The sequence below is a fragment of the Alligator sinensis genome, unplaced genomic scaffold, assembly GCF_000455745.1.
Source record: "Alligator sinensis unplaced genomic scaffold, ASM45574v1 scaffold1836_1, whole genome shotgun sequence".
Lineage (NCBI taxonomy): Eukaryota > Metazoa > Chordata > Crocodylia > Alligatoridae > Alligator > Alligator sinensis.
In genome coordinates, this window is record NW_005843371.1 from 136,639 (window position 1) to 153,655 (window position 17,017).

At 60.1% G+C, this 17,017-nt stretch overlaps 1 protein-coding gene and 1 long non-coding RNA gene across 7 annotated transcripts in view; one reads left to right on the forward strand and one right to left on the reverse strand.

The window, feature by feature from the left end:
- The window catches only part of CUNH9orf24 (chromosome unknown C9orf24 homolog), a 16,169-nt gene extending 1,850 nt beyond the window's left edge, over nucleotides 1–14,319 (forward strand). Inside the window, exons 2-7 of one of the 6 annotated variants that reach the window (XM_014527225.2) lie at nucleotides 4,985–5,132; nucleotides 8,149–8,261; nucleotides 8,848–8,914; nucleotides 9,133–9,343; nucleotides 10,804–10,893; nucleotides 12,163–14,319. In XM_014527225.2, coding sequence (XP_014382711.1) covers nucleotides 4,985–5,132; nucleotides 8,149–8,261; nucleotides 8,848–8,914; nucleotides 9,133–9,343; nucleotides 10,804–10,893; nucleotides 12,163–12,265 — 732 coding nt within the window. In that variant the 3' untranslated portion in view covers nucleotides 12,266–14,319. Of the gene's footprint in view, nucleotides 1–245; nucleotides 2,474–4,984; nucleotides 5,133–8,148; nucleotides 8,262–8,847; nucleotides 8,915–9,132; nucleotides 11,560–11,986 lie in introns of those variants that run through there. The other 5 variants (XM_025195008.1, XM_025195007.1, XM_025195006.1 and 2 more) reach the window with 5 other exon arrangements.
- LOC112548649 overlaps nucleotides 1–16,997 on the reverse strand; it is a 54,309-nt gene extending 37,312 nt beyond the window's left edge. The window contains exons 1-4 of the long non-coding RNA XR_003092302.1: nucleotides 16,735–16,997; nucleotides 15,192–16,241; nucleotides 14,977–15,072; nucleotides 14,330–14,870 (exon numbers count right to left, since the gene is read on the reverse strand). This is a non-coding gene — a long non-coding RNA (uncharacterized LOC112548649). The remainder of the gene's footprint in view (nucleotides 1–14,329; nucleotides 14,871–14,976; nucleotides 15,073–15,191; nucleotides 16,242–16,734) is intronic.
- Nucleotides 16,998–17,017: the final 20 nt, after the last annotated feature.

Below are 17,017 nucleotides of genomic sequence, written 5' to 3' on the forward strand. Positions count from 1 at the left end.
TGCTTTCTCCGCCTGACCGGAGGCTCCTGTCCAGTCCCTGCCTCGGCCACTTGCCACGTGAGCATTGGAAATCGCCCGCCTGAGACAGGCTGAATCACGGCCCCAGTTGTCAGTCATGTGTGCCGTGCGACTGGACGCACAACAAGCCGGGGGAACGCCGCTCCACGTGCACCGATGAGACAGGAGCGGTCGTTTGGCTGAGCGTCTCGACGACAACTTGTGTTTGGGCTGGTTTGGACGGGGCTGATCCTGCCCCCGGCAGGGCGTTCACAACTCGACATGGCCTCTGGAGGTCTCTTCCAGCCCCGCTTCTCTGCGGCACGCTTCATTGCACTTTTGGCCCAGGCCGATTGCACGCGGGCTACGGCGGTGGGAGGCTGGGCATTAGAGGCAGGAAGCCTTTATTTTATTGGAGGTGCTGCTAAAGGAAAGCCTGGTGCCTTTCTCCTACAGCAACCATTTGCTGACCCCCTCGAGTGGATGTGGGGGTCCGAGGGTTTCTTTCGGCAGCCCCGCTACTCATGCAAAACCAGGCCTTCAGTGGCGTAGAAACCAAGTGCACCAAATTTCCAGGGATGGGCACCGCTAGCCAGCAGTGAGCAACACGGGAGAGCCCTAGATCTACTTTCATGATCCGAGCAGAAATAAGGAGTCTGTCCACGGAGCCGTGCTGCACCTTAGAAATCGTAGCAGTCGCTGACGGGTGGCCAGCCCGGCAGGGAGATCCTAGCCGGCTTTGCAGACAAAGTTCGAAGCTGGACGTCGGCTGCCGCGGTCCCCACGCTTTCCCTGGGGCAGGTTCAGGCGTGACGTCTTCTCCTGTGTCAGGGCTAAGGGGAGTTTTGTGACGAGTTTGGAGGATGCTTTTGTGCAGGAGGGTTTGGACCGATCCCTGGCCCTGCTTCAGGCAGGGGTCAGACTAGATGTGGCCTCTGCGGGTCCTTTCCAGCCGCACTTTTTGATTTTTATGAACCGTCGGAGCCGCGCTACGTCTGCAGCTGGGGACCTCAGCAGAGGATGCCAGAGGAACCGAGCTCTTATCTCCCACCTCACACAACGGCTCGCAGCAACCAATGCAGCAACCTGTCGTTCTTAGGCAAGCGGGTGCACACTTTATCAGGATTAGCTGTCCCGACACCAACTACTCTTCCAAGAAGCTCCTCGTGCCTGTGACGCAGCGGCCTACCTTCAAGTTAACACCGTGAAAATCCTACCCCGGCTACTTGAACGCCCGATGAGCGGGCTCTAGCTCAACACGGAGGTCTGCACATTGCGCGGTGCAATCCTAGGTCTGCTCCAGACAGCTATAAAGCCGCAGGGCATGTCCTTGGGCACCGTGCCGAGGCGGTGCCCGGCAGACTGAGACAGACCGCATCGCATAAACTGGCCTTGCAGACTCTTCTGCACCTGGATTATGTGCACGTCCCTGGATCCAGCACGTGGACCTGGATACATCCGGCTTTGGTAGGGTCAAGGGATCACGGCTGCATAACACGGCTCCTTGGAAATTCACAGCAACAGGGAGGGCAGAGCGCAGAGCCGCCCGCTCCAAGCCGCGTGCCCACCACGTGAGCTGAAGGAGACTCTTCCTCTGTGTCTAGCAATATGGGGCACAGGACACACATCACAGTCAAATGTGGACACCCCTCCTACCCAGGGCATCCCCTGAGCCAGTGTCTTCCTTCAGCTGGGGCTCCCTGGGCTCTGGTCAGGCCACCTTCACTCCTGAACCCACATTCACATGCTTGTGCCCGGGCCTGCAGCCCTGCTGATGCCCCCAGCGCCCCCAGCCTCGTGTCACAGCGACGCTTCCCTCGCACTTGGGCCCCGGGTCCTCGGCTCAGGGCCAACAGTCCTGCATCCCTTGAGAGCAGCAGTGCCCGTGTGGACAGGGCCTTCGGGAAAACCGAACACTGGGAACGCTACATGGAGCCGTCCATCGCCCGAATCCCAGTTCATCCGCTGAGCTGGTAGTTACGGAGGTTACTGGGCACCGGTACCCAATGTTATAATGGAGCAAACCTAGACGATGTTACCCTGGGAAGATTGCTGAGAGCTGTTGCTATCACACCTCGGATGCCCAAGGTGCCCGCCCTGAGGCTGCCCACCGTTATACTTTACCGACATTAGGGCCGACTGTGACATCACAGGTGATGCGAGCAAGGGGAAGCTGGCGTACTCGAGACACAGACGGCGCTCGCTCCAGAAGAGTGGGCAGCTTTTCCCTCTTCTCCCCTGCGACGCGACTCAGAGCTTCGCTCCGGTCACACAGCCCCTGGCGCGGCCGTGCCCGAGCTGGGACGGCAGGCTCAGTCCCCGTCCACGACCCGAGCACAAGATGTTCCTCTTTGCTCACAAAACCAAGACGCCCATCAGCACCTACACCGAATCCTACCGGCCGCCACGGTCCATGATGCACAACTATAAGGAGCCTCTGTCAAACACGTGGAAGAAAAACGAGTTTATCACAGAGGTAAATCTCGCACGTCGAAGGGTGCAGCTCTCGGGTCCGTGCCCGCCAGAGCTTTGCTGGACCACGTGGAGGGTGGATGGGCACTGGGAAGGGAGGCTGGCACGTAGAGGACTGCTGGGAAGGGCTCTACGCTGCCTGGGGGGCCAAGGCTGGAGGTCCTGCTGGGAGAGACTGGGATTCGGGGACTTCGGGGCATGCAAGCAAGTCACCTAGCCAGGGAGGAAGAGGAGGAGTTGGGGCTGCTGTCGTGCTTAACAAACACAACACGGGGATAATCCCCCCTGCCCGATTCAGAGCACGGCTTTGAACCAGGTGCCCCCGGGAGCGGGACCCGAGAGCAGGATGTCGGGCAATGCAACGAGGCCATTGTGGTCTGCAGGGAATAATTAAATGTTCACCGAGCCAGAGCGACTGGGCACGCTCCAGCGAGGGCAGAGAGCCCGGTTTCCATCCCTGTGCTTGGCAACGTGTAAGGATTTGGGGGGGTTAAAGTGGAGGAGCTTCTGGTGGAGAGACGGAGGGAAACGAGCACTGCCGTGCTCTGTAGCCCCGAGAGGAGGGAGCTCTGCTCGGTCCGAGGGCAAATCTGAGTAAAGAGGCTTGCAAAAAACAAGGCCAAGTTGAGCCTGCAACCTCCCCACGTGCCAAGAAAAACGTCCTCGTGAACGCTGCGCGCTGCCCGCGAGCCCCGCGATGAACCGGGAGCTCGTCCTTGCATTCGAGGCCTCCCTGGCACCATCCTTGCCAGGCCTGTCTTCGGTCCCTGGCTCTGGGGGAGATTTGGCAGCTCAGGGGGTGGTCATGGCATTCTTGGCCGTCGTGGGTGGATTTCGCTCGCACAGCTGCTCTGGATGCTCGCGGGCACGGCGGTCGCTCAGGACCTGTTGCTTGCCCGAGGGGAGGTTTCGTTGTCACCGCTCCCCTTCAAAGTGACATGGACGGGCCAACAAAGAAACTGCAACAGGTCTCAAGAGGAGAGGACCAGTGAGAGCAGTGGGGGAAGGGGGAACACGGGCATCATGAGTCCAGTAGCTCAGTGCAAGCAAAGCCGTGGTATCAGAGCCAGATTTGCAGGGTGCCGCTGACCCACGTGCCGGCGGCTGCAGAAGCAGGGAGCGGGGAGCCGTGGCGTAGGCCGGCAGCTCCCCTTCCACCGTGGAAGGATGCTCTGAAAATGCATCTTCCCATCTGAGAGCCCGGCAGTGCAACCTCCTGACTGCCCGACGCACTTCAGACAGGCCCAGGTGAGCGCCCGGCCTGGCAGGCAGAGGACGCAGCTCCATCCGCCTCCGTCTTCCTTGGGAGCCCGCGGACGGACCTCAGAGCCCCTGACCCAGACTCCACCTGACGGCACGACGGCTCCCAGATCTAATGACAACGCTAATAATCCTTCCAGCTTCCCCACCCGCTCTGCAACCATGAATTCATTAAGCAGGATGCTTAATTAATTCTCGTTCCCTGCCATGCTTGTCCTCCTCCTCCAGCCAGGCCGCATATGCCATCCCCTGCGCTCTGGCTGTGCAGCGAGCCACGTCCTCAGGGGTCTTGCAGGGAAATGACAGCGATTTCCATCTCCGTGTTAAAAAGGAGTCCAGGGGAGGGCATGATGGGCGTCCCCAGAGCTGCTCTCCCCGCTGAGGTTACCAAGCCGTGTTTTCTTCCTGCAGGTCTCTCCTGGGTTGAGGAGCGTTTGATCTCCCTGGCCCACCTGCCATGGATGGAGAGCCTGCAAAAAGGGCTCCAGGCTTCATGTTTGCTTTGCCAGCTGCTCCTCTCCCCCCGCCTGCGTGCATCCTGCCAGCCTGCTTTGCACCAGGCTGTTTGCTCTGCATTGTGCGCTGCTCCCTGCTTGAGCTGGGGAGGAGGAAGAGGGAAGCTTGCATGTCACCCTGGGTTACCCACTCCCAGCAAAGCCCTCCCAGTCCCAGACTGGGTTACCCAGCTGCCAGGGAGTGCCTACTGCTGCATTTCTGAGATGCCTCCAGGCTGCATCCCCTGCCAAGCGAGCTGGAGAGCTCCAGGTGGGGTCCGGCCGCGCGCCTCGGAGCAGGGGAGCATGCAGAGCAGGGGGATGCAGGGCTGCTGGGTACCCCTCGACTGCCGCCCGGCTGCTGGACTCGGAGCCCGTCAAGCAGGGATTGAGACGTTGCCCAGAGACATTCAGAGCAAATGTGGTTGCTCTGGCGAAGGGGGAGAGACTGGGCATGCGGCTATTTAGCAAACGCAGAGGATAGAGGGGCTGGATCCTGCTCCATTACAGACCAAAGCAAGTCTCCAGCAGGAGCCAGCACATTGCTCTGTCCCACACAGCTCACAGGTGGGTGCAGGGCAGCGTCTTTTTGGTGGGTTGGGTGATGCAGCTCCAGGGAAGAGGTGCGGGACAGGGCAGGACCTACATGCACCGGGCGGGGAAGTGCTGAGAGATGCCTCTGGGGGAGCCTGGCTAAAGGAGCCGTGTACCCAGGTGCAAGCGTCCCTAAATCATCTGTCCCTGGTGCCTGTCGTCTGCAGGGATTAACGATGCCCAGAGTGGAAAATCCAGTGAACCAAGCTCACCTGGAGAGGATGATCAAGCAGGCAGTGCAGGAGTATTCCTACAAGAGCTCCATAGACCCCACCGCTTATCGGCCGGACAAGTACTGGATAACCAGGCCCGAAGGTACCGCTGGAGCGCTCCCTTGCCCGTGCCCCGCTGCCAGCTCCCAACTCCTCCCTTATATCCCAGCTCCCAGGCCCAGGGGCAGAGACGGTTGAAGCCTCCCAGCGGGACCGCACCGAGTCTCTGCCACCCATTTCGGTTTCTCCAACGTAGCGTTTGGCCACGATGCCTTGTACCCGCAGTGCCTGGCACTCCACTGGGGTCTCCCATCCAAGCGCCAGGCAGGCTCGGACCTGCTCAGCAACCAGGATAAAGTGCATGCAGGCGAGTAGGGCCAGGTCCCACCACTGCTGCAAACGGGCTCCCATCCCCTGACTCTCCCACCTCCTGTTGCTGCTGTCGGGAGGGGAGGACAGAGACCAGGGGACCTCTCCTTGTTAGCCTCCTAGCAAAGCCAGCCCTGCTCCCCACGCAGACGCTGCCCCACCTGCCTGGCCCTTTGCTCTGCCCCCCAGCTGGGAAGGAAGATGGAGCTGTGTGTGTGCGCCTGCCACGAGCAGAGACCTGGCACCACCCGCGAGCACTTTACGGGTGTCACCAGCAGCGAGCAGGGCAGACGTGGGTCTATCCAGGCACGAGAAGGGATGAGGTTGCCTGAAGGTGGGCAGGCCAGGCTCTACATTTATTGACCTGGGAGCTGCAGGCGCCGAGACAAGATCCCTCCTCTCTCGGCCATGGGGATACAGAGGGTCCCTCTTCCTCCCTCCTGTCACTGAGCTTCTCCCCTTCTTTGCAAGGTTCATCTTCCTCCTCCAAGTGGGGAAGAAGAGCTCAGAGTTGTTCCGGGGCCCGGCCCAAGCTCATAAAAATCAAGTTTGGTTTCTTTCTTTAATTGGTGGCACCCATGAACTGGCTTCCTGGCGCCCCCCATTCACTGCTTCTCCTTGGTGCCCTTCCCGTGGGCACGCCGCGGCTGTGTTGGGGCTCAGGTGCTGGAAGGGGATGGGATGGTTGCTGTTACAGCTCAGCTAAGCCTCCAAAACAGGTGCCCTGCGTGAGGGTCCATGCGACACCCCCGCAGCTCCCGGCAAAGCCAGGAGGCTGCATACAGACTTTGGGCCCAGGTGCAAAAGGGGGTCCGAACCACCGCGCGTTCAGTGGGACGCAGGTGCCCAAATGTGGGTCCAACGCTTGCGACCGAAGCCCCGGCTGGGAGGTTCGAAAATCCTGCTCTGGCTACATGCACCCTGCGCTTCTTCAGCCGCTGAGCAAGTAACGGGCTACAGACGTCGGGCTCTGCTCTCCCGCCAGCCCCCTCGTAGCCCTTCGGTTCCCCCAGCTGCGAGCAATGCTGGAGGGTCTCGCAGGCAACACGGTCCCCATGAGCTGTGGGCCGGGGCCTGTGCCTCCCGCTTCCCTCCTCCCATGCCAAGGGGATCGTGCAAAGGAGTCTGTGCCTCCCCTAACGGAGATGCCGTAGCCATACCAGGGATACCAAAGCATCTCCTTCTACTTCGGGTAAGGAGGATTGCCTTTCTCTCAGGAAAGCTCCCAAAGGATCTTTAAAACTGAGGAGGGAGCCAGGCCTCGCTGTAGGTCGCATCCCAAGAGGGCACCTGTAGCACCCCAGATCCTCTAGCATTGCAGTGTGGAGCCGATTCGCTTCTAGCTGCAGTGGAAACGACGTCGGTCCCTGCACCGGGACCCGCATTCCCCGACCTATAATGACAAGGCGTGGCCCTGCTCAGGTCATGGGATGTCATGAGTTTCAGCCTAGGCACCAGGGCCATGTGTCTGGCTGTCTCGGTTATCCAGGTTTTACCCAGGCTGCGGTGGTAGACAGGACTAACATGAGCCGTGGCTCTATAGACCGGGGCAGGGCGAGGAGGGGGAAAGAGGCGGTATCCCCCCTGCATGCAGCACTGAAGGGCCAATACTGCATCCAGGTCCGTGCCCCGTTTTCAATGGGCCTAGGAAGGATGCAGCCGAAAGCCACCGATACGATTGCAGGGCCGGAGAAAACAGCAAGAGGCTGCAAGAGCTCTGCATCTTTAGCTTTAGGCAAGATCAAGAAGAGATTTGATTGCAGAGCACAGGCGAATCTGGCTGCTTCACAGGGTTGGGCTCCTGGCTGCCAGGGTATATAGAGTGGCAGCAAGCAGCTGGGCAGGGCCATGGACGGGCTGCAGATGTTGGCGGCATCAGAGGGTGTTTCTCCAATGAGCTGCAAGGGACCACCGATGAGCTCTTGGGAAGTAAAATCCAGGGCAAACAGCTGAGGAGCTTGTCTCTGAGCTCCACGTTGCACATAGCCCATGCTAAATCTGTGGTACGTTAAGGGTTAATGCCATTTCTTGCTGCACAGCTCTGATTTGCCACTAGAAGGCTGGTGAGCAGGGGCCTGGCTGGGAGCAATGCATCCTGGGATGCTGGAGTACTGCACATTGCTGGTTTTATCTCCAGGGAGCACACTGAAGTGAGCCTAATATGAGCTGGGGTAGCACGGCCCAGAGTGAACCCTCGCCTGATGTGGCGTCACTTTGGGACTCTCAGAGGGCCTTTAGCATGAGTTAATGAGCTTTAATATGCAGTCGCTCACATTTTAAGTGCCCTTAGTGTGGTCCAAGCACAACATGCAACTTCAGCCTACTTCAGCCACCTGCCATGCACCCAGTGGGTTGCAAACCTCTCACTTAGGAATGACCCGGGTTATACTGCATCTTCATGAGCAGAAATGATTGGGAACAGAAATGCTCCCTTGCCCGGTGGAAAAAGGCAGAGCAAGAACCCGCAGCCAGACCCACTCCAGTAATGGGTCACAGATTGGCCGCGGAGAGCGACTGGCCATTGGAGTCCAAGAGCAGAGTGGGGGGGGTCCCATCTCTTGATGACTTCAAGGCCGGGGGCACATTTCGGGCTGGCATAAGCTACGGGGCTTGATACAGGGGTTACCAGGTCTCACGTGGGTCATACCAGAGGCTGGATCCCAGGACCTCAGAGCACCGTGGAGCTGCACCTGCTGCTCTTCTCCTTCCCCGACAGAAAACGTGCGTCTGTCTGCCCGCTTGTCTTTCAGAAACGTACAACCCCATTTTTGTGAAAGGCGACCGGTACGCGACATGGCGGACAGGACCCTACAACAGTGCCAGCTGGAACAGATACACCACCTACCTGCCCCGGCTGCCCAAGGTAACCCCCTCGCCCTCTCTACGAAACCAGCTGAGCTCCTACCCCGCCATGGGGGGGGGGGGGGGGGGGGGGGGTCGCTCGGGGGTGTCCTTGCAAGGCTATGGGGGTGTCAGCCCATGGGGCTCTTCTAACAGTCCCAATGTGAATCGCCCAGCTAAGCCCCCTCCCCAAACAACAGCTTTGGCATCTCATTACCCATGCCTCAATTTAATGTAATACTGCTTCTCACTTCCACCAAGGCATCTCAAGGCAGTAGGGCAGCAAGTACAATTATCCCTGTATCCCAGATGGAGGGAAAAGGTAATGCCCACTGATGGAGCTAGAGGCCTTGGTGCTTTTGAGGAGCTAGGTCTAAGAGATGAAATGCAACGATACCCTTCAAAAGGAAGACAGTGTTTTCCCACATCATCATCACCACCAATTAGCCCTGGGACTGGGAGTTGCCACCGAGAGGTCGAGGAGGCAAGACGGCCCCTCACCTCCCCGAGCAAAGGGCCCTGCCCCTGCTGATCCCGCTCCGTAGAGGACTCGAGGGCTTTGCCCGTTAACTGGACGTAAGCAAAGGCTCTGAAATCTTTCCTCCCAGGAAACCGAAATGGAGACCGTTCTCCGGGAAAGATACCCTCCGAAGCCCGACCAGCTCAACAGTTATGGTAATTGCACTGGCTTGGCCTAAACCCTAGCTTCATTGGAGGGTCCCCGGTGCCCTACACTGTGATACGACTAGAGCACGTACACCTCGTTGGGACTAACGGGTGGGCATGGTTTGCCCCAGTCGCCGTGGGCTTGGTAACAGGGGGCGGGTGGGCCAAGGATGCCACGGGCCCACGTGTCGGGGCTGCAGGCTGCCACGAAACCCGTCTCGTTCCAGAACGGGAAGTCATCGTCAACATGCTGAACAGCTTGTCGCGGAAGCAGCTGCCCTCCCTCCAGCACCAGCACACGGTGCCCGGGAGGCGCCCCTTCCAAGGCTACCACAGCCCGTGCACAGGCCGCCACTACTGCCTGCGAGGGATGGATTACTACGTGGACGGAGCCCCCAACGAGAGGCGGCTCAACCAGCTCGTGGAGAAGATTGTAAGGTTCGGAGGCTGCGCGGGGGACCCGCAGCTTCCCCTCTCGGGCCCGGGAAGGGAGCAGGGATGCACGGAGAAAGGACTCTGCTGGGGGCGGGGTGGCAGCCCCGTTCAGGGTCAAGGGCTTTCTCTCCGGGGTCTCTGGAAGCCAAGACATCCGGGGGAGGCGCCGGCTTCAGCAAAGTCAGAGTCCGGCTCATCGGTTCCTGCAACGGGGGCCGGAGTAAGGATTGCAGACCTGGAGTAGGGGTGCAGCAGGGCTTGTGGGGACGGGGCCCTCGTTCCCGTCCGACGTGCCAGGGGGCAAAGGCTCAGTTGTCCATGCTCAGTTGTCCAAGCCGTTTAGCCAGGCCACCGGGTCAGCCGTGTCTCCGGTGGCCGAGCCAAGAAGCCCCCGGGGATCCCGTCTGGCAGCACCCGGGGCTCTGGGGAACGTGCCCTTTGGGCCTGCACCTGCCACGCTCCTCGGTGCCTCGGTGGTGGGTGGGAAACGGGAGGGGCCCCCTGCTCCCACCCTCCACCCCACTGCCTGGGACCCGAACAGTATCCCCCATCGCTGGGAAAGGGCCAGGAGAGGCTGGGAGAAGTGGGGGTGCTGGCAGGGGAAGCCAGACCACTCCCACCCCCATCCCCTCATGCCCCGGGGTCCCCCCATTGCCTCTGCCATGGGAGGGGGGCAGAGAGCTGACACAATTCATCGCAGCCACTGGCTGCAAGAGTCACGACCGAAGGCAACGCTGAACTTGCACCCAGGAGACGGGAGCAATCCTGGCCAGGGTGACAGTCTGGGAAACCTCCCTTCTGCCCCTGCCCTACCCCCAAACACAGCCCACGTTCACAGCGGGACAGAGGATGCCAAAAGAGGGGACCCCAAAAGCCCCACGCCAGGCTGAGCCACAGAGGTGGGAGGGCAGGGCGAGGAGGGGCAGTTACTACCGCGTGGCTGGTCCAGGGGCCTGGGGACAAGCAACGCGCTAGATGGGGGCAGACAGTGGCCACGCACCAAAGCGGGACTGTGAGCCTCACCGCACCGAGTCGGAAAGCCGCTTTGGGCATTGCTTTTGTCCAGAGAGAGAGCTCGGGTGCAGCCAGGTCTGCCCGAAGCTCAGCCCTTGGGCAGGTCACTGGGTGCAGGGCTGGGAAAGCGACCTCCTAGCTACCCCGGGACAGGTGCCAAGGACACACTGGCTGCCCCCCTTCCCCATGCGACGGAGGGCATGCCAGCAGCCTTCCCCCAAGCCCGAGAGGCCCAGAGAGCCATCTCCCCTGCAGCCGGGGGCTGGGGCCTTCAGTCTTCCCCCCCATTGCACTCCCAGCACCACGCAGCTCTCTAGTGCCCACGCTGCTCCGTCGTCCCTTGCCGGTGGGGAACATCGCTAACCCTCCAGCTTACAGCGACACGGAGGAGACGAGGGAGCCTGGCCGGCATGGGCCACGGCTAACACGGGCCCGCCTCTGTGTTTCAGGAGTATCCCATACTGCGACAGCCGCCAGGAAACGACGTGCCATGCACCTTTGCACAACCCGCCGCCATCATCCCCGTATATGAACCTTAAGTAAGAGCCTTACCCCCGGGGCCGCTGGGAGTGGGGGGCACGGGGGCGCCACGAGGTAACGTATTTCCCTGTGGAGAACAGCCCTGCACTTTCCCCTATGACAGGCCACTGCCGTCAACTCGGGATTTCAGTAAGGTCCAATGACATGTCTGACGGTAGCCCGGCGAGGCTCCCAGGGAGATGAAGCCCCTTTTTACTGGGCAGGCCCCTCTGATGTGTTTGCTGGCTGCTAACCTGCGACCTGCGCTCCCCTTCCTCTTCGCTCATCGTTTGTCCCATGGGATTCAGCATCATACCTTTAGTGGCTGCCCTCCAGGTACTGAGGGGGACTCGTAGTTCCTAGGTCCACCGCCTCCGTATAGCAAATAGGCCTGTGTCCCACCGTGGCAAGTAGCAGACACGTTGGGGGAAGAGCATAAAACGGAAAGCACAGGCAGCAGAGCCCCTTCGAGACACGTCTGCATGCCGTGCTGGTCCTTGCGGGTTGCTAATCTGCCTCGTCCTTCCCCAGCCCGCCAGCCGTACCTCTTAAATCTCTGCAAATTTACTTTTAGGGTCCTTCCACCCAGTTGGCAGCTCTACCCTGGGACGGGCCTTGCGAGGCCTGTTTGATGAGATTAGCCGCAGCCAAGGACTTTGCTCTTCCGGGCTCAGGTCCAGGCCTAGGGACCTAGAAACCAGTGAGATCATGAGCTCAGCTGATGAGGCTGAAGCAAAAACACAACACACACACAGCTCCCACGCTAGATGATGAACCTGGGGCTGTCCCCATTTGCATTCCGGTTTCTGAGCCTTTTTTCTCCAGAGCCAGAAAGGTGAGAGATCTGCTTTTTAAAAAACCCGGCAGCAGATTCTGACCTAATCCCACGACTCCAGGAGCTGGGGATTTATGAATGCTGCCCCATAGCCCTGGGGCTGGCGATATTAGCACCGGAGGGGCATTGCTGTAGCTGCAGGCGTGTGTGGAAAATGCCAGTCCACCCTGGTGCATTCTGGTGCCTGCTCCGAGCGGAGCACAGGCAAGGCCCCGCTAGGAAAAGATGTCCTTGCCCTTGGCCCTGAACATCCCTCTCCTCCTCTCTTGCCTCTCAAGGCGGCCCCCTGGCCCGGCCACCCTTCACCAAACCCAGCAGTCGGTATTTGGCAGCGAGCAGGTGGAAGCACCTTCCTGCCGTCGCTCAGCAAAGAGCAAGTCCGGGCTGCACGTCGCGGGGGCTGACAAGGGAGCGCCCGCAGGCTTATACACCTCTGCTGTGTCTCCTCTCCCAGGTGGGACACGAGCCACTTCGAGAAGACAGGAGCCCAGCGGGGCAGCTACGTCATTCATCCCGAATTTGCGTCCGAAGCCTGTCCCGCTCCGTCATATTGGTGAAGGGCAGAGACCGGCTTCCATTAAAACTGGCTATAGCAACCGGCGCTTTCCTCGGGCTGTCTGTGCGTGCCCCTCTGCCCACCCCAGCGAGGGGGGCAGCACAAGCAGCTTTGCAAGACCTGCGTCTCGCTATGAGACAGCCAAAGGGCAAAGCTGGCCCCCGGGACACAGAGTCTGGGGAGGGCACCAGCTCCCGCCGCAGCATTTGGGGAGCAGCGGGGGCTGCACAGAGGCAGAGGCACCCCTCAGGAGCCCCCCAAGCCAGTCTCCAAGGGGTTTGGGAATGGTCGATACACTGTCCCCAGGCCTGGCTAGTTGCTGAACAGGTCTTGCTCAGCCAAAGACCGTCCACCTCGCCCGCCACTGGGCTGGGTAGCCCCTCTAATGTCTTTGCATGGATGATGACTTTACTACTCAGTGCAGTTGGTGCAAGAAAAGGGATTAGGGTCCCAGGGGAGACCGAGGGCTCTAGCAACCCCCTTTTGAGACCCAGAATTGGCAGCTGCCTTTTTTCCAGAAAGCGAACGAGCTCATTCCAGAAGGCAAATGGGATGGGTCGCTAACTAGTCACGGTCACCCGTTTCACCATCGTTATCTACGCTAACAAACACCTTGCCAGGACACCGTGGCTATCACCAAGCCCCAGAGGCACTCAGAAGCTGCAGGTAGCAGCGGCAGTAGACCTGCAAACCCCGGTGCTGCAGGAGAATCCCGTGTGTCCCTTAGCCTTCCCTTACGGGACCCTGGAGATGCTGGAGGAACGTGCCAGGGGCACCTGTGACCCGCCAGGTACTTCCGCTGGTGGGGAGAACTCGTGCCTGGTGCTGCCGGGAGCTGGGTGCAAGGGGATTAGCAAGCAGGGATGCACGCCTGGCTCTCTTCTCCCTCCCCAGCAAGCTGGAACTGGTCTGGGCCTAGCTCTACCTGTGCAAAATGGAGCGTCCTAGGCTGTGATGTGGAGTAAACCAGTCCCATAATAGGGTGCTTGTACACGTGACGGGGGTTTAACCCCCAGTAGAGATGAGAATCTGTTCAGACTATGGGGGCTACAGAAGATAGATGGATCCAGGCCATTGTCTCTCTGTTGACAGACCACACTGGGCTGCCTTGGATTTTATAAAGTGGTCGCTGCTAACAGCTGCTCATCACCACTGACCCGGCCCTGCTTAGACCGTAGCAAACCTGCTCCAGGCTCTGGGGCTGCCAACCTGGCACCGTTTGCTGGTAAGAGAGCAGGCGAAGGGGGCGACGCAGCACATTAGCGCAGCTGGAAATAGAAGTGATAAGCGACAAATACATTCAGCACCTCCGACTCGTTTGGGTTTGCCAAGCTGTCCCGGTAAGAGCTGGCATCTGTCTAGGAACCGAGCAGCTGAGACAGACTGGAGGAGGAGTGGGAATCTGAGAACAAGCCGTAGCGCCAAAAGCCCTGCTAAGCCCAAGGCTCAAGGGAGAATAGGTTGGGTTGTTTTAAACAGAACAAGTTATAGCCACCCCCAAATCATTGCTAAAGGCAATGTGAGCACAGGTACGTGGCGTGAACAGGATGGGCACAGGAGGCAGCAGGTATTGGGGCAGCTGTAAAGCAAGCCTGGCTACAGGAGCTGTGCTGGGGGAGCAGGCCAGGGAGGCCGGGTGGCTGCACACCTGGCTCATTAAGGGCCTGGCCGAACGCACACCGACGTCAATGGGAGTCTGTCCTCCGGCTCCAGGGAACTCTTAATTTGGGCTGAAAACTGCACGTACCAACAGCTTTGTGACTCTTCTCAAAAAGCCTCTCAATAGCTATCCCTCCCTTTAGACCCAAAGGTGACGTTCTTCCACCACCCCTCCATCTCCCTGGTTGCCATTCAAGGATTTCAGAAGTGTTGAACCAAGAAGACGAGTTTGAATCCGAGTCCTTTCCAGGCTGTCAAGTGCTGCCTGCCCCGGGCCAGGCTTAGGGCCTCCTCGCTCTTGCAAAGTCCCACTAGCTTTGCCTCCCTCCATGCCTCCCATGCTTTGAGTGGCCTGCAATAGCAGACACTTGCTTCATTATTAACCCATATCCCATTATTTCCAAACCTGGCAATTGGTCCGAGCCCAAGTAGAGGAGTAAGCCAGGTCCCACTGCTGCCACGTCCCACTTTTTTCCAGTGCCCAGCAGCAGCCTCTGCCCAGCCCCCACCACCACTCATCGTGGCTGGGGCAGGCGGGTCTGGAGCGGGTGCTGCAGGGATCTCAGCCCCCGAGGCGGGGTGGGCTGGGGCCAGGGCTGCATGCTTCGTTTTCCAGGAGCCGAAAGAAGCTGCCACCACCAGGGCTGCAGGGAAATGGAGCCCGGCCACCAAGTGGCCCCAGTCCTGGACATGCCACATGCCCGACTGCACCTGCTCCGGTGCTTTTAGAGCGTGTCAACCAGCACGTGCATCTGCACTACTAACTCCAAAGTGCTTCAAAGGCGTTTGAAGTGCTTCAGTCCCTCCGCACCCCTCGGCTTTCTCCACATTTCTGGCTCGGGCCCTTTCACTCGCACTGAAAGAGGCAAAGGAGGATCTTGGCAGCATCAGACCGTGATAGCGCAACCTCTCCCGCGGCTGTGTCTGGCAGCAAGACAACGGTGGCCCTACAGAAAGACAAGGAGTCACAGCTTCTGGCAGTTGCCCCTGCTAAGTGCCCTGTTCCTGCCCCATGGACATTTCAGGTGCGCTATTCCCCTCCAGGCTGGGTACCTCATTGCCATATATTTTGCACGACTTCAAATAAACGTGAGAAACAAAGGTGCTTGCAATCCGTGTTGACGGCTGCCTGCTAATCTCCGGGGACACCTACACAGCAAAACAGAGTGCGAATGTGGTATATGTGGCAGCCCACCTGAGCTGGCTTCTGTCTACCGGGCCTGGGCAGCAACGGCAGGGAAAGCACAACGCACCACCCGCGAACGTACCCGAGGGCTGCATGGGCCATTGCTTCTTTACTGGTCCGGGGACATGAGCCAGCGAGATGGGATCCAGTTTGACAGGACTGCCGACGTGCACTGCCAGCAATGCAGCCGGGCCCACGGGCACCTGCCGTGCTGGCCACGAAGGTCTCAGGCCTTGCATGGGTTCCTCTGCGTGCAGACAGGGAAAGCAGCCACCTCTTAGTGGCCTTTAGAGATTAATTCTGCTCGCCTGGGATAGACGAGCGGGAACTCCTCAGCCATCACATTCATCATCGTGGACTGGGAACCCGCAGCTGCCAAGCGTGGGTCTGAAGCCGGCGCTGCCACCCCTGGGCCCTTCTCCTTCAGCTGCCAGCTGCCTGCCCACTCCCCCTCGAAAAAGCAACGCTGTGATTTATAGGAGCCCGTCACGCCTGCCGAATGCAGCCACTGCCTCGGCACGTGGGCGGGAGAGCAGCAAACAGGCTGTTCTCTACAATGCATGTGCCAGCCCCTCTCCTGGGGCCACGGGGGCAGGCGGGGACGAGGGACGCAGCTAGCGGAGCTCAGTGACGAGGCCGCCCGCACTGAAAATGGCCATTTAAGTGCTACAGGCCCAGAACCTTTTATGAGAGGCAGCAGGATCCTGGGGAGAGGCCGGTCCTCGATACCACAGTGCTTCAAGAGAGCATAGCCAAGAGGGTGACATCTGTCTTGGCATCTTAGAGCCCAGCACACCCTGAGCTGGACACGGCAGGATGTCCCCCGCTACGGGGCGGGTGCTGAGGGCATGCACACGTATGCATGCGTCTTCCCAGGATCAGGGCCCCGGACAGAGCTCAGATAAACGGACCCGGAGAAGCTCTTGCAATGCTGGGAGCATGAATCACACTGCAGGGCATCCTGCCTTGCTCTTTGGGCAAAGGTGCCAGCTCTGGAGCGCCGTAAGCCCCCGTTCAGTGCGAGACGTCTGCTGCTTTGGGGTTACCTGACACAGGGCACACAGGCCTTACCTGGCCGAGCTTCATTTCACCACTTGGCCCAGCCGGGGCCGGGGGAGAACTGCCCACGGTGCTAGGAAAACGGGAGCAGAACAAGCTGCAGTCCATGGGCTCTTGTGGCACCCGCCGCTTGTGGTATTTAGCAGCGGGGCAGAGACGGGGCAGATTCGAAGCTTGCCTGTCACATCCCAGCCGTCAGCACGGGAGCCCTGCTCCAGTCCTGGATCGCCAGGACACGAGGGACTATCCCCTGCCAGCTGGGTTAAGGGTCCCACCGGCATCGGGGCTGTTTGGAGGCTGCAGCTCCCGCCCTTCTGGCCTTTCGCTTCCCAGCCCAACGCTTTTTAAATCCAGTTTGGTTTTTCCCCCTGGGCAGGCAGCTCTGGGCTTGACCTTCCCTAGACCCCCAGTTCAGCACCCGTCCCCCCGAACCCACCAGGACGCGGGCTCTGGTCACCGAAGAATCAACCCCGCCTTCCCCTGCACAGCCGGAAAACTTTGGGGACCAGCTCGATCGCGGCAGCGCCCTGCATTTAGGGGCCTCCAACCTCCGACTTCGGGGTTACCTGCATCTCTTTGCACCTTCCTCCCTCTTCTCGGGCACCAGACACGGCCCGTCTCCCTGGGCGCACCCGCGACCCACACAGGGGTCTGCTACGCGAGCCGCGCGGAAAGGCAGCCCCGAAGCCCTGGGTGCCAGCTCCCGGAGTCCTGGGAGGACGCAGACCCCCGGCTCGGGGGCTCTACAGGAAGGTCCGGCTCCAGCAGCTGGGAAGGAAACAGCAAAGGCTGGGAGGCTCCGCGCCCCCCCCCGCTCCCTGCTCCCGGCCGCTCGGGCTGCGGGGGCCT